This window comes from Hippopotamus amphibius, chromosome X, assembly GCF_030028045.1.
Source record: "Hippopotamus amphibius kiboko isolate mHipAmp2 chromosome X, mHipAmp2.hap2, whole genome shotgun sequence".
In the NCBI taxonomy this organism is placed as follows: domain Eukaryota; kingdom Metazoa; phylum Chordata; class Mammalia; order Artiodactyla; family Hippopotamidae; genus Hippopotamus; species Hippopotamus amphibius.
The window spans coordinates 64,290,797-64,310,816 of record NC_080203.1 but is presented as its reverse complement, the minus strand read 5'-3'; the positions used below and the strand labels follow the sequence as shown (position 1 = coordinate 64,310,816).

At 37.2% G+C, this 20,020-nt stretch overlaps 1 protein-coding gene across 1 annotated transcript; it reads left to right on the top strand.

Annotated features, from left to right (window-relative positions):
* Nucleotides 1–5,492: 5,492 nt before the first annotated feature.
* LOC130841470 (meprin A subunit beta-like) lies at nt 5,493–18,555 on the top strand. Its single transcript, XM_057717621.1, has 4 exons — nt 5,493–5,568; nt 7,290–7,395; nt 16,044–16,235; nt 18,438–18,555. Exons 1-4 carry the CDS (start codon nt 5,493–5,495, stop codon nt 18,553–18,555), a joined length of 492 nt encoding a protein of 163 aa, XP_057573604.1.
* Nucleotides 18,556–20,020: the final 1,465 nt, after the last annotated feature.

The window sequence follows — 20,020 nt, the reverse complement described above, 5'->3', positions numbered from 1 at the left end:
GTCATGGAGACCAAGGGAGCAGAGAGTTTCCAGAAGGGAGGGGTCACTGGTGTCAGATGCTGTAAATGTTCACAGTAGATAAAGGTTGTAAAGTACCCACTGGATTTAGCAACACTCAGGTTGTATATAACCTTATTGAGTACAGTTCTGATTTCAGTAAAATGAAAGGAGTGGAATCAAACTGCAGTAAGCTGAGGAGTGGATAAAAAGAGAAGGAGTGGAAGAAATGAATGTGTTACTCTTCCAGCTAGGTGTGTTATGAGGAAGAGGAAAGAAATAGTGATAGCTGAAGGGGCAATGAGCTTGATGGAGGTCTCTCTCTCTCTCTCTCTCTTTCTCTATTGACATATTTTCTAGCTCAGATTCTTTCCCCAGCCATGTCCAGTCTCATAATAAGCCCATTAAAAGTGTCCTTCATTTCTGTTGCGGTGTTTTGGTTTTGCAGCATTTCATTTGACACTGTCTTAGAGCATCCATCTTTCTGCTTACAGTACCCATCTATTCCTGCATGCTGTCCACTTTGTCCATTAGAAGCTTTAGCATATTAATCATGATTATTTTAAATTCCCAATTTGATCATTCCAAAATCTCTGCCATGTCTGAGTCTGGTTCTGATACTTGGTTTGCTTTTCAGACTTTTCCCCCCTGCTTTCTAGCATGCTTTGCAATTTTTTTTGAAAACTTGACATGATATATCAGGTAGAAGGAACTAAGGTAGGTAGACCTTTAGGGTGAGGTATTACATTTAGCTAGAGTTAGTCTGTAGTTACTGTTTGCTGTAGGTGTCAGGGGCTAAAATGTCCTCTAGTGTCCTTGTTTTTGCTTCCCCTATTGTCTTTGGATTTTCCTAGAGAGTCCTTAAATAAAGTCTGTGACTTGCAGCTCTCTCAGTTGTAATCCACTGTTATTATACTGCAACGCTGTTGATGTGGCAGGAAGGTATTGGGGAGGGGAAGCATTCTACAATCTTGTGATTAGATCTCATTTTGTTAGTGGGCCTGAGTCCTTGAGCTGTGACTTTCAGAAGCATTTCTTAGCTTTTTTTTTTTTTTTTACCTCTTGTATCTGAAAAAGGAAAACTAGAGGGGGCTGGAGTTGCCTAATGCCCTTCCCTTAAGTCAGATAAAGTCCTGGTAAAGTAATTTCCCTTGAGGGCAGGCCTTTGTTACAGAGAACAGAACACTCTGGACATTTCAAAGTGGTTATTTTCCTTTGGTCATATTTCAATATGGTTACTTTTCCCTTCCACCTGCCCAAAGTATGAGAAATTTTCCTCTGATCTTCACGATGAGAATCTGGTGGGGCTCCTAGAGTTAAAATTAATGAAAGTGTGCTTTCCCCACCCAAGACTGGGCCCCAGGAGGTTTTTTAACTCTCCAGCTGGTCCATGTTCAGTCTCCAGAAATTCTTCAATTAGCATTTAAGTGTTTCTACCAGTTACTGGCTCCAGTGGCTTCTATTCCAGATAAGACGATCTGGACTTTTATTTTCTATGTTCACCTGTTACTCTAGTTTGGGGGACAATGACTTGGTCTGTGACCTCAATTCTCTGATGGGTCTAAGAAAATCACTGATCTTAGTTTGTTTAGCCTTTTCCTTGCTGTAAGGATGGGAGTGATGACTTATAAGCTCTTCACATGTGGGAGCTGAAACCAGAAGGCTGCGATAGCTTTCTACTGTCCCCCTGCTTCTACCCTTTCCCCTTGAAGTATTTTCTCAGTGACCAATGTGATGCTTTTAAAAACTTAAGTCATGTAATTGTAACTGAGCAGGACCCTATGGAGCCTTCCCAGAACAGTACCCCCTCATGTCCTCCACCTGCCTCTTGTCTGTAGAAAACCTGTAACCTCCTAAGCTTCTCCACATTCCAAAGAGTACATTTAATCAGAGACCTGAGAAAATCCAGAAAGAAAGGAAAACAGTCAAGCAAGACAAAATAATAATAGTTTGGCCATTAAACAAACTCAAAGACATTTAGTTTCTCCTCAAGGGCTATAGATAATATTCTGAGCCATGTCTTTTGAGCTCTTTTGCAGATACTGAAACCCCCACAATGTGGAAGAAGTGAACTGTATGCTGCCCACAAGTACATAGACCCCAGACAGGGTGGAACCAGAAGGTTAATAATGTTGACTCCCAATTATCTCAGCACCAACCAATCAGAAGAGTGTCCTCGAGCTCATCACACACCCCACCACCCCCCTTCCTAACCCTGTCTTTGGAAACCTTTCCCTGAAAGCCTTCAGGGAGTTCGGGTCTTTTAAGCACTAGCTGCCCTAGACTCCTTGCTTGGTGCCCTGCAATAAATGCTGCACTTTCCTTCACCACAACCCAGTGTTAGTAGATGGGCTTTACTGTACCCTGGCAAGTGGGCCCAAGTTTGGTTTGGTAACATAATGTCACTCTGTTCCCTTTGCCCAGAATTCCCTTCAGGTGGAAAACCACGTGACTCCTCCATCAATTCCTTTAAGTCTCTGCTTAAATATCACCTGCCTTCATGAGTCTTACCTTCGAATTGAGGCAGGCAGAAATAATCAACTTACAAAATGTATAGAATATCAGATGGTTATAACTGGTATGAAGAAAAATAAAACAGGGAAGGAGATTTGGAAGAGCTGGGGTTGTGGAGGTGAAGCCAAATTAAAATAGGGTGGGCAGGGAAGGTCTCACTTAAAAGTTGACATTTAGCAGAAACTTGAAAGAATGAAAGAGTAAAACTTTTGGATATTTGGAGTTGGAGCATTCCAGGCTGAGGGAACAACAAGTACATCGTCCCAGAGAAGAAGAGTGCCTAACATTTTGGAATAACAGTAAGGAGGCCAGTGTAGTGGTTTGAGGCTCAGTAAAGAAGGAAGCAATTAGAAGTATGGTTAAAGTATGTACAATCTTTAGTCTATGGTAAGACTTCGAGGAGTTGATTTAAGGGGAAAGATCACAAGGGGTTTTTGGAGATAAGTTTGAGACACCTATTACACAACCAAGTGGAAATGTCAGGTTGGTTGTTGGGTGTATGAGTCTGGAGTTTTGAGTGGTCTGGAGTGGAGATAGAAATGCTGGAGTCATTTGCCTGGGATGAGGTGATATCTCCTATGAAGTGAGAGAAAAGAGAAGAGGTTTAGCTTTAGACCAGGGCACTCCGTGGTTTAGAAAATAACAAGCCAACAGAGACAACTCTGGAGGAATGGCCGGTAAACTAAGAGGGAAAGCAAAAGAGAGGGGTGTTTTGGAACCCAAGTGAAGAAAGTTTTTCAAGAAATAGAGAGTGAGCAACTGTGTCAAATAGGTAGGGTGGGATGATCATGTAACTTGTTCAAAATGGGACACATGAGAGCAAAATATAACACTTTTAATAATCATGTGGGGAGAACCAGTCAAAACCATGAGTATCCTGGGCAAATTGGGACACATGTAAGTCATGTGTCATGTAAGATGAGGACTGAGAATTGGCCATTGGATTTAGCATCATGGTAATCATTGGAGGGCATGGTAGGAGCAGTTTTAGTGGAATAGTGAGAAAAAAGTTTGACTGAAATGGGTTCAAGACAATGCAGGAGAAAAATTGGAGGTAACAAGTCTAGACATCTTCTTTGAGGAATTTTGCTGTTAAAGGTAGTAAAGGAAAAGAGCTGGAGGAAGATGTAAGGTCAAGGGATTTTTGTTTATTTTTGAGATGCATAACATAAGAGTATGTTTATTGATGGGAATGATCCAATGGAGAACCAAAAATTCTAATGCAGAAGAGAGAGGGAAGCATTGCTGAGAAGGGTCCTTAAGTAGGCAAGAGAAGAACCAATGTATGAGTTACTATTATCATTCAAAATTTTATTATTTATTTATTTATTTATTATTCATTATTATCTGTATTCCCTTCAGCACAAAAAAAATGTCTTAGGATAGAGATGAAGAAGGGGGACATTAACTACATCCATAGTAAATGAGATAAGTTAGCTGAAATATTCTCTTCCCACAACCTGTCTGCCTCTGTGCTTCTGAAGTCTCACCATATGGCAGGTCTTTCAGTGGTCCATGGTGAACTTGCTGCATACTGACTGGAAGTTTCAGGAGAGTAGGTTTTGGTTTAATAGAAGAATGAATACTTCTGACAGAGCTGGCTGCTTCCAGAGGGACTGAGTTACCTGTCACCAGAATGTTTAAGCAGAGCACTTTAGTGACAATAGTAATCTATAAATTCTGAACCAAGAGAAGCTGAGATTCATCTCAAAGGCCAGTGTAATTTTGTAAAGGGGATTCTGACAGAGGTTACATGGAGTTAGACTCTGCTACTGTCTGTGGTTCATAACCTTTGTATCTCATTTCTACTAAACACTCAAATAAGGACTTGGTTCTCATGGTAATAGAAGTAAATTAAAAATTCCCATTTTCAAAGATGGATATATATATTCTCATAATGTTGTACTAATACCATGAAGTACCTATTTTGCTGCTGTAAGTATTCTAAAACAAGGAGATTATTTTTAAATGAGATAAAATTATTGGAAATAAATTACACTAGGTCAAAGTGGGCCAGGTAGATAAAAATTATTTGCATTAACAGGTGGCATGAATCACCCTAGAATTCTCATTCTCATGAAACTTCCATTTTATTGGTTTCCAGGAAGAAGGAGTGGAGAATAAAGTACAATAATGGATACATTCCAAGCAGGAAATGGTACATAAAATATATTTGCCAGTAGGTAAGGGAAGTAGTAGATTTTGAGATACACAGTGGGTAGAAGTTTAACAACTTATCAAAATGACCTAAATGAAAAATATATGGTAGGGAATATTAGCAGAATGTGAAGTGACATTCTGACAAATGTGGACTTGAGGAGAGAGAGAGAGAGAATCTTAATGAAACCCTGGTGTCCCAGCTGGATTACACCTGTGTCTGTTGCCTTGCCTAATACTTCCTTCTGTGTCTCCTCCTCATTTTGTCTTCCTGGCAACTCTCCTTACTTCTGTTTCTCTCTTTCTGCCTTTTTCCACTTCTTTTTCTCTTACTTTTTCTTCTTCTCTTCTCCTTGCCAACGATACTCAATAATGTCCTCAGATTATCGTTTAGCAGTCCTGTTGGCTGTAAGGTCAGAGATCTCTGATTGGCACAGGGTTGAAAACTGCATTCATAGCAGTATATTTCATGCATAAGATGTGGGGGATTTTTTGGCAAATAATAGAATGATGAAACCTAGTACAAAGATAAACAAATAGTTCTTATAAGTAACAAATACCTGTGACTAAACTCAAGCAATATCCAACTCAGAGACAAGTCATGTGTGTTCTATATATAGGAACTATAGATATGAGGAACCAACAAGTACACAACCAAAAAGTTATCTAGTAATTTACACAGGCTGGAGGAGAAAGTTCAAAATCCAGGCTCACTTATATCCTATATTAACCATTCAGTTTCTGTTCGCTGATCTTCTCTCATAATTGCAGTAGTCTTTAACTGCTGCTGTGAGGACTGCTTGTGTTTCTGCCTTACTCTCACAATGGTGGATTGCATGTTTATATTGACTCGAATTCTGTTCATCTCCTGCTGTTTTCTAACTGTACATTGTACACAACGTAAGAAATTTTTAAATTTCTTTATTTCCATAGATTGAAGATGTAAAGAATTCATTAGATACTAATCAGAGAAGGAATCAGGCTGCAGTAGGTAGCGTAAGGGACTAGACAGAACTCTAAGCAAAGGTTCTGTTGTTAAAAATTCACAAACCTGAAAGTATGTGATTCTTTTTAAAGATGTCTGTGTTTAGAAAGGATAAATAATTGGTTTATCTTGAAGCTAACTTGTTTGTCTCATATATCTAAGATAAATATAAAAAATTCTATGGGCTACCAACTAAAATGTTTACTTGTGTCAGCATTAGTGATTGTTTTAGGCTATTTATATTTAACACTTTGTTTATTATAATATGTAAGGTTATATTTTATTTTTCAGAAGAATTTTGCTCTGTAACATGTTCAATATAAACAGGTACTTACTTGATATAATAAAAACCATGTGAATCCCTATAAAAGGAAAGACATATCCAAAGAAATTAATTATATAATCATATTGGTCTGTAAAACAGCCTAACATCTTTGCCGAGACAAGTACAATTCTCTTTCAGAATATTGCCTGTTGAAAGCAGACGTGACTTAAATTTCTCCAAGCAGTACCATTTGACCCACTAGTTCTGGTGAGGGATTTTTAAAATGTTGGTTTGTAGTTAGATGGTCAGTGGTACATTTTGGTCAACTGAAATGGTTTCCAGATTCAAGGAAACTGTTTTAAAGTACTGTATTTTTCTGATGTCACCCTTTCATTTATTTAAAAAATATGTTTATGTGGCAAAATCAGTGTGTCACATTTTACATTAGGAAAAAATATGCTCTCCAAGGGGCAAATAATTTTCTTTTGTATTCTATAGGCCTGATCTTATCGGACCTATTTTCCCTTCTTGCCTGCCACCTCTAAGCTTGGGACTCGGGCAATCTGAAATCTCATGCATATAGAATCTCTTCTTTGTGTTTAGGCTGGTGGAAGGTCAAAATAGTTCTCGCTTTCTTGAATGTACAGTTTTGGTGCATGTTTATAGATCCTGTGACTCCAAATAAATTTTCCTACTCACTGATTTTCAGACTCCAGAAAACCTTTTCTCAGTCCAGATTGCTGGAAGAGATACTGCAGCCATATCATTGACAGAATGACTCTCCAGGGTAGCCTTAGAAATATCAAAAAATCATCAAGAAGTGGGGCTGAGGTGCCTGCAACCCCCAGTGGCCTACTTGTAGGGTAACTAATCTACCTGTCTCAACCAGAGCACTTTGAAAGTGAAGAGAGCAGTACTAATACTTATTCCAGAATAAGAGACATAAACTGAAACTGTCCTAGCAAACCAGGATGTATGTTGATCCTATCTTTGAATGTATTGTTTTGCCTTCCCTTAACCAGAGATGATGCTCAGATTTAGTCCCAAAGAACTTTATTTCAAATGTTAAATAGCCTTTGAACTATAATGCTGTGTAGTAACTGTTTTTAAAGCCACATATTAAAAATCCATCAGGTACAAAATAACAGAATGAAATCACTTGTGTTGTTCATCTTGATTTTTGGAGACTGGTACTTGAAAATATGATATTTGAACATTTTCAATGTACCACAAAGTTATTTTCATTTTTATATTTTAAGATTCTTTAACATATAGTTTTTCTAACATGTAGAACTTTTCACATGTGCATTAGCTAAGTTTGAAACATTTGTTCTATATTGTTGAGGGATTTTTGAATGTTGTTATTTACAGCCAATTGTACATCAGTGACTGACTTTGATGATTGTCCGGGGAATATAACAGACTTCTGTCCAGATAATAGTGTTTGTGCATGCAAAGATGGAGAGCCTTTTTGCAAGTAAGTGGTTATATATGTTATAAAAGCAAAGTACAATATACGGTAAGTAATAATTCACTTTGTTTTTGTTTGTTATATTCAACGATGCAATACTTGTTTTAAAATAATATTTTAATCGGAAATAGCTCCTGCACATATAGCACAGTTATTCTAGATTCCCTAAAATAGTTTAATCTACTGTTCTAAAAACAATATAATAAAATTTAAAACATTAACTGAGACAATTTATATTAACTTTAGGAGATTGGCATCATTCAAAACTGCTTTCCTCAGACAGACTTTTTACAGATAAGTTATATATATTCATGAATAAACCATTTTGCTGTTCTAAAGAAGAAAAATTTAAGGTGTGCCTCATGTTATGCAATAGCAATAATCCTGACATGTTATGTGTGAATAAAGTTTTTTTGTAAATCAAGAAATATTTTAAATGCAATGCACTTCCCCCTCTTTGTTTCCAGGTTTGCTCTTTATAAAAGTGTGTATTCTTTTATATATATGTGTATATATATGTGTGTGTATATGTATGTATATATGTAAATAAAGTTAGGCAGACTTTCTACTTTGTTCTAATCAAAAAAAATGAGAGTATTTGGGTAAAAAATAGAAGGATACCTAGGAAAAAAGATAACACAAGAATAAGAAAGCATTCACATGTGAGAGAAAGTGAGAATAGGTGGGGATGGGGCAATAGTGAAAGGTTTTCCTGGGTCCCTGCTTCTTAAACTGATAGTAAGAAAACCCGGGTTAGGCAAAGGGACCTGAGGTTTGAAAGACTTTTGTGTTTGGAGAAATGTGACTAGTTTGCACACCATGCTCTGGATATACTGAATGACAGTATTTGCAGTTCCTCAAGTGCACTATTTTCTCTCTCACCTTTGGATGTTGACATATACTACAACTCTATTACTGTTCATTCACCCTCCCTCCTCTCATCACAGCTCTTCTTCCCCCCTCACCATTCCTACTTGACCTTCAAGACTAAACTCCATCATATTGCTAACATAGCACTTAAACTACTCTACTGCAATTTTTTTGAATGTAAGATGTATGTTTCCTTTTTGAAAGCACCACAAAAACAAAAATTTAGTCATATATCTCCAGCACCTCGCACAATACCTGTCATATAGAAGACGTTCTGCAAGTATTTGTTGAATAAATCGGTCATTAAATAGTGCAAAATGTTGGGAAAATATTGAGGAAGATGAAAAGTGATTTTTAAAAGCCATTAGATTTCGCATTTAGGAGTTGTTGGTGATAATCTATGAAAATATTCCAAGACTGAGATGAGTATACAAACCAGGTTGCAAAATTACATCCCGGGAGTGGGAAGTAAATGTAATACAGCAATGAAGAAACATGCATAATTCAAACATACGTAATTCCTCCAACTAAGGGCTGGAGGCATGTAATCAAAATTTTGGCTGTAATGTATGTAATCAAAATTTTGGCTTAAAACTAATTACCTTTTGCCTATCTTCCTAATCCTTATTATACTTATGTGGCTCATTTATTTTACAAGTCTTTATAATTGTTAGTTGCCACATCACATAGACATTATGCCTATTTTGAAGTTTTTCTCCACCAAGTTGATTCAAACAAATTACTTCAACTTATCTTACTGGTAGATCTCAATGTGGAACATAAATGCTCTGGACTTAGTATGCCTGTGCATATATGTATCTCTCAGGTTCTTAGAATGTCTACCTGATGACAAGGGATCATTTCTTTACTAAATACATTAGTACCACCCAGTTTGAGTCAGTTATTTTGACATTGTTAATCAGAGTTAGGCACTAACAAATTATAATTGAACAAATCAAATTAAATGGTATAATCATTATTTTTAAATTCTTAAAACACTTTAATGATATTGCTGAAATTGTCAAGATACACATACCATCACTACCATCCACACCCCTAGAAGCAGATCTCTCTCACACACGTGCACACATGCACAGGTGTTCCAAATATTTCATTCAAATAATGAATGAAAAAAAGCCAAATATAAAATATGTTTAAAGATAGACAATTTAATAAAATTGGCCAAACTAAGAACACATGCCTGATATATACTTTTTAAAATTTTCAGTCATGTTTTATTTAAAAGAACTTCAAAGTTTAAGATAATTTTAGATTTTTTAAAAATTCAACTAACTCTTACCCTCTATGTCCATCACTCATCAAAATGAGACTCAGTACCTCAGTACATTTAAACAGGATGCAAATATTTTTTAGGTGTTGCTGTTTTATTGACATATAATTTATATACAAAAATTGCACACATTTAATGTTTACATCATCTGGATGAGTTTGAACATAAGCATACACCAGTGATACCATCACCACAACCAAGGCACTAAACATATCCATCACCTCCAAAAATTTCCTTGTGTTCTTTTGTAGTATATTTTCTTTCTTGCTTGCTTTTTTTTCTTTTTTAAGTAAGAACACTTAACATGAGATCTATCCTCTTAAAATATTTTAACTCTTTGTTAAAAACTGCTTGTAACTTCTTGCTCTGTGCATCCGTTCTTTTCCCGAGTTCTTCTGTCATTTTTACGATCATTACCCTGAACTCTTTCTTGGGTACATTGCCTATATCTACATCAGTTAGTTCTTCTGGGGTTTTATCTTATTCCTTCATCTGGAACATATTCCTTTGCTGTCTCGTTTTCTATAAATTCTATTTGTGTTTTTATGTATGTAGTAAGTTAGTTACGTTTCTCAACTTTGGAGAATTGGCCCTCTGTAGGGGATGTCCTGTGTGTCCTAGCAGTATACTCTCCTCTCATCACCCAAGGGCCAGGGACCAGCTGGTCCCAGGATAAGTTCTGACCCATGTTTGCAGACTCAGTTCAGCAGGTTCTGGTATCACAGTTTTCTTGCTTCTGGTGTCTGTCCCCTGGTGGGCGGATCTGGGTCTTGACCGTGTGGTGGCCAGAGCTGTGTCAAGGGGAGTGTCTAGAAGTGGCTGTGGGCTCAGGAAGTCTTTAGGCTGCCTGTCTGCTGATGGGCGGGGCTGTGTTCCTACCCTGTTGGTTGTTTGGCCTGAGGTGTTCCAACTGGAGCCTACAGGCGGTTGGGTGTGGCTAGGCCTTAGTGCTAAAGACTCAAGCAAGAGTCTTCCTGTCAGCCTCCAGTAAGAGTTCATGTAGATGAACAGTTCCTGATATGCCCACCACCTTTTAGGACCCCAGAGAGAGCCACTGCTGCCCTTGATGTCCCCAGGAGACCAGCAGGTAGGTCAGGCTCAGGCTCCTATGAAGTCACTGCTTTTGCCTAGCTCTCAGTATGCAATGGACCTTGTGTGCGCCCTCCAAGAGTGAAGTCACTGTTTCCCCCAACCCTGCGGATCTCCTGCAATGAAGCCCACTAAACTTCAAAGCAAATGCTCTGTGGCTCTTCCTCCTGATGTCAAACCCCTAAGCTGGGGAGCCTGATGTGGCACTCAGAGCTCTCACTCCTGTGGAAGAACTTCTGCAATATAATTATTCTCCAGTTTGTGGGTGGCCCACCCAGGTGGTATGGGATTTGATTATAGTGCGAGTGCTCCTCTCCTACCATCTTGTTGTGGTTTCGTCTTTATGTCTTTGGATGTATTAATAGAATATCTTTTTTGGTAGGTTCCAATCTTTTTTATCGATGGTTGTTCAGCAGTTAGTTGTGATTTTGGTGTATTTGTAAGAGGAACTGAGCTCAAGGTCCTTCTTCTCCACCACCTTGTCTCCAATCCGCTATCCTCTTAATGTATTTTAAAGTGCACATTTCAGTATTGTTAACTGTAGGTAGTATGTTGTACAACAGATCTCTAGAACTTATTCATCGTGCATAACTGAGACTTCATACCCATTGAGAAACAGTTCCCTATTTCCCGTTCCCAGTCCTTAAAAACCACCATTCTATTCTCTGCTTCTATGAGTTTGACTATTTTTACTTGGAACAGTTAATGAATCTCTCAACTGATGTTCACATTTCTCACATACTTACTGGTTTCTGAGAAAAAAAAGTCTAAACTACATTTTAAATGTATTTTTATATTAAGGCTTTATTTTCCATTTATGATAGAAAAAAATTACATACTTCCCAGGATTGCTATGAGAATTAAGTAAGATAAAATACTTAAAATTCTTCATAACTGGTTCAGAAAGGTGCTCCCCAAAAGTCAGTTCATTTCTTCTCCCTAGGCACTATGATGTTAAGCCCAATGGTCAATTCTCAGTCTTCATCTTACTTAACCCATGAACAGCAATTAACACAGTTGATAACTCTCTCCTCCTTGAATTTTTACGTAGCTCCCAGGATATCCTTCTCTCCTGTTTTTATTTTTTTTCTTCTGCTTCACTGCCCATTTCTCAATTACTGTTGCTAGTTTCTTCTCTTGTCCCCACTTACTTTATGTTGGAGTGTCCCAGGACTTAGTCCTTTGTCCTCTTCATCTCTACCTCCTCCCTTGGTGATCTTCTCCAGTCTCATGTCTTTAAATGCCATCCAACTGGGAAAATTCATACCTCAAAACTTACAGATATAACTGCCTACTCAACACCTCTACTTGGATATCTAATACCCATTTCAAAATCAGTAAGTACAAAACTGAACCCCCCAATTCCCATTACCCCACACCCCAAAATGTTCTTTCTATGCAGTCTTTCCCATCTCAGTTGATGGCAACTCCAGCCTTTCATTTGCTTAGGCCAAAAACTTTAAAGTCATCTTTCAGTCCCCTTTTTCTTGCACACTCTCCTTCTTGTCTATCAGAAAATCCTGTTGGTTCTACCTTTTAAAAGATAAGCAGAGGATAGCTTCCTCCACAAGAGGGCCGACAGCAGTATCAAGCAGTATCAGCAGTATTTCATCTTGTGGAACTGAAAACCACAGCCACAGACAGATAGAGAAAATGAAAAAGCAGGGGACTTTGTACCAGATGAAGGGACAGGATGAAACCCCAGAAAAACAACTAAATGAAGAGGAGATAGGCACCCTTCCAGGAAAAGAATTCAGAATAATGATGGTGAAGATGATGCAGGGCTTTGAAAAAAGACTGGATGCAAAGATCAAAAAGTTTACCAAAGACCTAGAAGAATTAATGAGCAAACAGAGATATGCAACACAATAACTGAAATGAAAAATACACTAGAAGGAACCAACAGCAGATTAACTGAGGCAGAAGGGCGAATAAGTGACCTGGAAGACAGAATGGTGATCATCACTGATGCAGAAAAGAATGAGGAAAAAAGAATGAAAAGAACTGAAGACAGCCTAAGAGACCTCTGGGACAATGTTAAACACACCAACATTCGCATTATAGGGGTCCCAGAAGGAGAAGAGAGAGAGAAAGGACCTGAGAAAATATTGGAAGAGATTATAGTTGAAAACTTCCCTAACATGGCAAAGGAAATAGCTACCCAAGTCCAGGAAGTGCAGAGAGTCCCAGGCAGGATAAACCCAAAGAGAAACACGCCAAGACATATAGTAGTCAAACTGACAAAAATTAAAGACAGAGAAAAGTTATTAAAAGCAACAAGGGAAAAACAACAAATAACATACAAGGGAACTCCCATCAGGTTAACAGCTGATTTCTCAGCAGAAACCCTTCAAGCCAGAAGGGAGTGGCATGATATATTTCAAGTGATGAAAGGGAAGAACCTACAACCAAGAATACTCCACCCAGCAAGGATCTCATTCAGATTCGATGGAGAAATCAAAAGCTTTACAGACAAGCAACAGCTAAGAGAATTCAGCACCACCAAACCAGCCCTACAACAAATGCTAAAGGAACTTCTCTAAGCAGGAAACATAAGAGAAGAAAAGGACCTACAAAAACAAAAACAAAACAATTAAGAAAATGGTAATAGGAACATACATATCAATAATTACCTTGAATGTAAGTGGACTAAATACATCAACCAAAAGACACAGACTGGCTGAATGGATACAAAAACAAGACCCATATATATGCTGTCTCCAAGAGACCCACTTCAGACCTAGGGACACATACAGATGGAAAGTGAGGGGATGGAAAAAGATATTCCATGCAAATGGAAATCAAAAGAAAGCTAGCAATACTCATATTAGATAAAATAGACTTTAAAATAAAAAATGTTACAAGAGACAAGAAAGGACATTACATAAAGATCAAGGTATCCATCCAAGAAGAGGAGATAACAATTATAAATATATATGCACCCAATATAGGAGCACCTCAATACATAAGGCAAATGCTAACAGCTATGAAAGAGGAAATGCAAGGCAGAAATAGAGACACAGATGTAGAGAACAAACACATGGACACCAAGTGGGTTGGGGGGGATGAATTGGGAGATTGGGATACCAAATTGTACTCTCTAAATATATGCTGTTTATTGTCTGTTAACTGTATCTCAATAAAAGTTCTTAGGAAAAAATGTGAAAAGAAACTTTATGAACAATGTCTTCCACAATTTGTACTTAGCGAATAATTCTCGAAAAGCAAAGTACGTGTAAAATGAGCATGAAATGTCTGTATGCTCCTATCACAAAGATTATGTTCAATCAAGTTATGTCTAACATAGTAGTTTCTACAAAGCAGCCAATTCTATATTTTGTTACAAAATATAATGTGATTTTATTTTTATTCTCCATAAAAAAAGATAAGCAGAAATCAACTATCTTTTATCCTCACCCCTACTGTTATCATTATTGTCTAAACTGTTCTAGTCATCTGTTGCTTAGATTACTCAACAGCTTTGTGACCTTTCTCCCTGCTTCTACCTTTGTCCCCTATAGTCTGTTTCTCAATACAATAGAAAACAGAGTGATCCTTGTAAAACAACCTAGATCATGTCACTCCTCAAAATCCTATAGCTCATCCTCATTTCACTCAGTGTAAATGCTAAAGTCTTTACAATGACCTATAAGGACTTTTGTGATCTGGTCTCCCTCTTTCTTTGGCCTTATCTACTACCATACTCCCTTACTCTGCTTCAGCCACACTGATTTTCCTGTGTTCCTCAGACATATAGGCACATTCTACCCTGCTTTAGAACCTTTGTACTTGCTATTCCTACTGCTTGGAATGCTCTTCTCCCCAAATAAACCTGTATTTAACTCCCTCACCTCCTTCAGTCTTTCTTCAAGTGTTACCTTCTCAATACAGCCTGCCCTTTTCTAACATATTATATCACTGCAACCTGTCCCACTATCCTGCCCCCCCAAATTGCTAATCCCCCTTACCCTGCTCTACTTTTTCTTTTTTTCCTTAGCACTTATCACCTTTAAACATTCTAGATAATTTACTAATAATGCTTATTTTTGTTGTCTGTCTTCCTTTCCTACATTTTAAGCTGCTTGAGGACATGGATCTTTGTTTTATTCACTGGTCTATCTCAAATGCCTAGCACAGTAATTGGCACATGGTAGGCACCCAATAAATGTTGTTAAATAAATGAATGAAGTATTACTGTTTAACTTATAATTCCTCTGTGATTCAATCCTAAACTGAACAAGAAATACAGTCTTGAAAAAGTCTTTTTTCTAAGAAGAAATCCACGAACGTTTATAAGACATATTTTTCAAACATATTTTGACCTCCTTAAATGAATGACATTATATTACACATTAGAAGCCATGTCCCATTGAGTAGATTACTAGCTATTTGAAGCTGGTAGGTGCATTTTACTATAGAAGCCTAGACTATCAGATGTATAAAAGATTATAATAATCATGTAATCAATCCCTTCATGTCATGGCAGTACTCATTAATATTTTGGAACAATACAAACCAGGGGTAGTTTACTTAGGATCTGATATTCACTGTTCAGCTGAGTAATTCTTAATCAATTCTCCATGAGATAATGAAGCAATCTCTAGAGACACTACATGAACTAACCTCACCATTAGTCACTCCAATGGAGGATAGTGAGAAGTCACATTATTCCTCTCCACAAACCCATAGACATTTCTATGTGGGTGTATGCTATGCCCATTCACTCTAGGCACCAGAGAACCATACTGAGGTTATCTGGCAAAGTGTCAGGTTTTACAAAAACATGAGAAGTTCATATATGAGTCATTTAAAATAGAAGAGGAAGATCTGGAGTCATGGGAAAGATGGAGGCAGGCAGATTTTGCTGGCAGACAGTCTATTCTCAGCTTTGCATGTTTCTTCTTGTATTTGCTGTTGAGTGGCATAGTCAGGCTGTTAACCTACATTCATCATTGCAGGAGTTGGTGAAGGGAACACACAGCTTCAGTTACAGAACTAGTATATTAAGCTGCTTCAAACTCTTTTCATAGCACTGATAGAACTGAAGTAGCCAGAGTGAATAGAGGCATGAGCAATGGGCAAAATGTGGATAGTTTTAAAAGCAGTCTTGAGACAGCCATTCTGGGTGAGACTTTTTTTTTTCACTTCTAACTAAGTACCACATCTTCATTAGCCAATGGTTGGGAAATCCTGGCTGCCTTCTGCATCTAACTCAATGTGTTCAAACCTGTACATTTTAGCATGTTTGCTCAAGTGGAAAAATAGGACAACAGAAATCTCTTGAAGGCCTTAAAGAGAAACCTCATGGTTTAGTAACAATGAAAAATTGGATTCTTTCAGGGGAAACAATTTGTTTTTGTTTCTATAATTTGTGAGCTTTTACTATTTTATTATCTCTATCTAGATGTCCAAATTTCCGAGGTCGGTGGGGAAATTATTGGTACATGGGGACCAAATGTGACCAACTCTGGAATACTCTGGACCTGATTTTAGTAGCAGCATTGCCTGGGATAGGACTGGCTTTTCTAGTTGGTGTAACAATCCAGACTGTCCACTACTGTAAAAAGAGGTCAAAGAAGAATATAAATGATCACCGGTAAGAAATTCCTAAATACCTCTAAGAATGATGGGAAATTTCCTGTGAGATCAGCGCATGATTCAAGAAATAATGGATATCATTTATCATACATACAGCTGGTGTGTTCTCTTCCATATTCATCAACATTTAATTAAATTTGAACAAAAGTCAGAATAACCAAAGACATTTTGTTCAGGATTTGGATACAGCAAAAACTGGAAAGCCCCTTCCTCAGATAAAAGCCAAGTGAGCCAAGTGTGATTCACCAGAGAATTGTCCTCCTTTGGTGCCCTCTTTCCACCAAGGCGCTATTTGTATGCACAACACATATTGTCCTAAGAGTTGAGGTGGGAAAGGGAGGACAGTTGTACCAGTACCTCCTATTTACCCCAACCCCCAGCAACAATGTCAGAGAAATGGAAAGAGGGATTCAATAGGCTTGAGTGTAATCTGATTCTGTCTTGGGCAAATCTCTTCACTTCATTGGGCTTCAATTTTCTCAACTATAGAGATTGCTATAATCTGACCTACCCACCTCACAGAGATGGTGAGATTGATACTGAAAACAACAATAATTTACAAGCAGTTTATTATATGTATCAGGCTGAATTGTAAATGTTTCATACCTATGACTCATGTAATCCCCACAAGAACCCTATAAAGTACAGATGAGATTACTGAGGCACAGAGAGATCAAATAACTTGGCCGAGGTTACAAGGCTAAATCCATACCCAGGCAATCTGACTCCCAGGCCTAAACTCTTAATCCCCATGCTACACTAATGGATCCTAATGAGATGAAACAGTGCTTTGAAAGCTGTAAAGCCCTGTTGTGTTCCTTTTATTTCTTTGTTTAAAAGCAAATAGTACCCTTTATATTTTGCACTGCCTCTAAATGATAGAAATATGAAGGGTAAATACCAGTAGGGTAAAACCTCACCAATTTTATATTAGTTAATTCAAATTAGCATCTACTTTGAAGTATCATTCTCCAGTGACAAGATAATGTTATCTTCTATGCAGTATGAGGATAGTTTGAAATATTACTTTAAAATTGGAAGTGGCTGGTACTGTCAGCCTCACACTTCTAAGAACAGACTTAGGTTGGAAACCTCCTGAGATTTTAACCAATCATTTTAATTAGAAATCATATCCATAAACAAGTCACCTTTAAGTATTCTCCATAGTTTTCCTACTCCAAAGCTTTCTAGAACACTGGATTTGTATACCAATCCTTTCTCTTCTACTAATTGTCTATGACTTTGAGTGGATCCCTTAGCCCCTGTTTCCTCCTATAAAAATGAGGAGTTGGGTAATACATATCCTACTTCTCCACAGTTGTGAAAATCAAATGAAACAATTAATAGAAAAGTGCATTAAGAAGCAAAAGCAAAACAAAAAGCTTGATTATAAATTAGAATAGTAGTAGTGTTCATAAGCATTAGGCTTATTTATAGGTTTTTTTTTGGTTAAAGGATTAATCTGCCTCATTTATCGTCAGTTAAAATATAATTTAGTTTGAGCTCCTTTTTCTCCCTTCTGCCATTCCCTCAATTGTGAATTGATAAAGTGATTCTATATATACCCTGAAAGATTCCTTAGTGTAGTGGAAAAAGTATGGATATGGAACAAGACAGAATGGGGCTCAAATCCCTCCCCTAGAAATCACTGACTGTGTGGTCTTGGGGAATTTCCTTAAAATTTCTGAGCCTCAGGTTTCTCATCTGTAAAATGGAGTTAATACCTATCTTGCAAGTCTTTTGTAAATATTCAAATAAGGTAATGTAATTTTTGTGAAATAAACTGATGTGTGGAATTTACTTTCAATTGCATCAAAAATATAATGGATTAATGGATGGATAGAGGATGGATAGATGGATAGATACGTGCAAAAGCAAGTATAGTAAAATGTTAATGATTAAATTGAGGTGGTAGATACATGGGCATTCACTAAAAAATTAAATTTTGGTGTGTATTTGAAAATTTTCATAACAAAATGGGAAAATCAGATAATGTAAAGTAAAACACTTTGAGCATGGAAAATACTCAACAAATGGTAGCCAATATTATTGCATTCTCTCGGGTACATATAATAATGGAGTCAAGATGGGAACATTCATTCTGTGCTGTCAAAAGTTAGTTTATTTTAAAAAGTGATTTATAACCAATTAAGCAACTTCTCTATCCTAACTATGCATTTTTTAAAATTTAATGTGCCAGAGAACAGAGGAGTTTATCGGGACTCCAACCTCAGCATAATTCTGCATATCCTTTTGATACTGTTATGAGACCTTCTCAACTGGATCAAGGCCAGGTAAACACTGAAATTCATTTGTAAGGTAAACTAAGTTTACAGAAGACACCAAAGAGATAAATGCCTTGGAGAAACAAAAAGAACTTTGGGAGATTAAAGAAGTAGTCAGAGACAACAAAATGAAGTGTGATCAGAAAATCAAATTGTACAAATATGGGATAGTTGATGATAAGTTATTCATCAGTAGAACACAGGCCAGGCCTGGGGCAAATTACACTGGGAGTGCTCACTCCTTCTTCTCTCCATCATTTGTTTCCAGGTAAAATCAAGTTAAAACATATTTCAAAGGCAGCCTTGGGGAAACTTAAAACACATATCAAAGGGGAAAAGGAAGCCACTAAAAGAGGGCCAGAAAGATATGGGTAACAGGACAAGGATTACAGCTATGTGGCTTTTTTTTTTTTTTTTTGAGCTAGCTGAAAATCTCTTCTTATCTAACAATATGTTCTCAGTAGCACAGATCCTCTAAAACAGAAGACTTGTGTGGATATCTTCAATTCACTGTACCTTAGGAATAGCTCTGAAGTAAAAGAACTGGGTGTCATACCCAACCACAAGTATCAGAAGCAGCAGCAATGCTTTTATTGTTTTAAATCAAAAAATATCACTAGTAAGGTACTGCCAAATCATCTTTTCTGTTATGGTATATTAGTCCTAGAATAAGCCCAATTATGGTCTCTATATTTTAAGGAAGACCTACTTTGAGACTAAAGAGCACAAGCCTCAGTATAATTCTACATATGTTCCTGATATTGTACCTTTTAAATAGTATCGAGGCCATTTAAAATTAAAACTCATGAAAAGGTTAAGATAAAAAGTTGATAAAGGGTGGATGAATGAAGGATAGTGGTCATATATTTTCTATTAGAAGTCAGAACAATTAAATATTGGGACTTAGAGTATGAAGGATAGGATTTATGTGTTTCTGAATATATCTGTATGTATGTATGTATGTATCTAAAACATTTTTCAGAAAAGAAGTTTAAGGTACTCTGGACGAATATACTATGGTGAATAATGTTGATGTTATAAAAGGCTAACTCTAAGGCTGTCAAATTATTTTAGATGTCAGTTGATCCCTTGAAGCGACCGATTATTTTGTAGATGAATCCTATGAGTTAGAAAAACAATCAGGGAGGCGGTGCCTTTCTTCTTCCAAGGATTCATTTATTCTTAGCCTCTGTAGTTACTTTGGCTACCCACCTATTTTTCAAATCTCCTCTCTTCTTTCATTATCCCTTTTTTACTTAATGCTATACAAGCTCTAATAGTGGATAAAATTCAGGAGGAGAACCAAGTATAATGCACATCATTTAGGCTATATTTAATAAATGTTACTCTCCCTGTTCCTGGTCTCAGTCTTCCTATGGCTAAATACCTGCTTTAGTTCCTGTTACATCTATCTGAATACTTCCACTGTAGATACTTTCTCTTCATTGCTGTGAACATTTCCTAAACTTCCCTTTACTGGGGATGCCACAAGTGAACC

Excerpts from the sequence above, each read along its gene's own strand:
- LOC130841470 (XM_057717621.1), top strand. The coding sequence starts at position 5,493 with ATGGTGGATTGCATGTTTATATTGACTCGAATTCTGTTCATCTCCTGC. Across the intron at positions 5,569-7,289 it reads AACTGTACATTGTACACAAC|CCAATTGTACATCAGTGACT; the intron begins GTAAGAAATTTT and ends TGTTATTTACAG. Across the intron at positions 16,236-18,437 it reads AAGAATATAAATGATCACCG|AGAACAGAGGAGTTTATCGG; the intron begins GTAAGAAATTCC and ends TTAATGTGCCAG.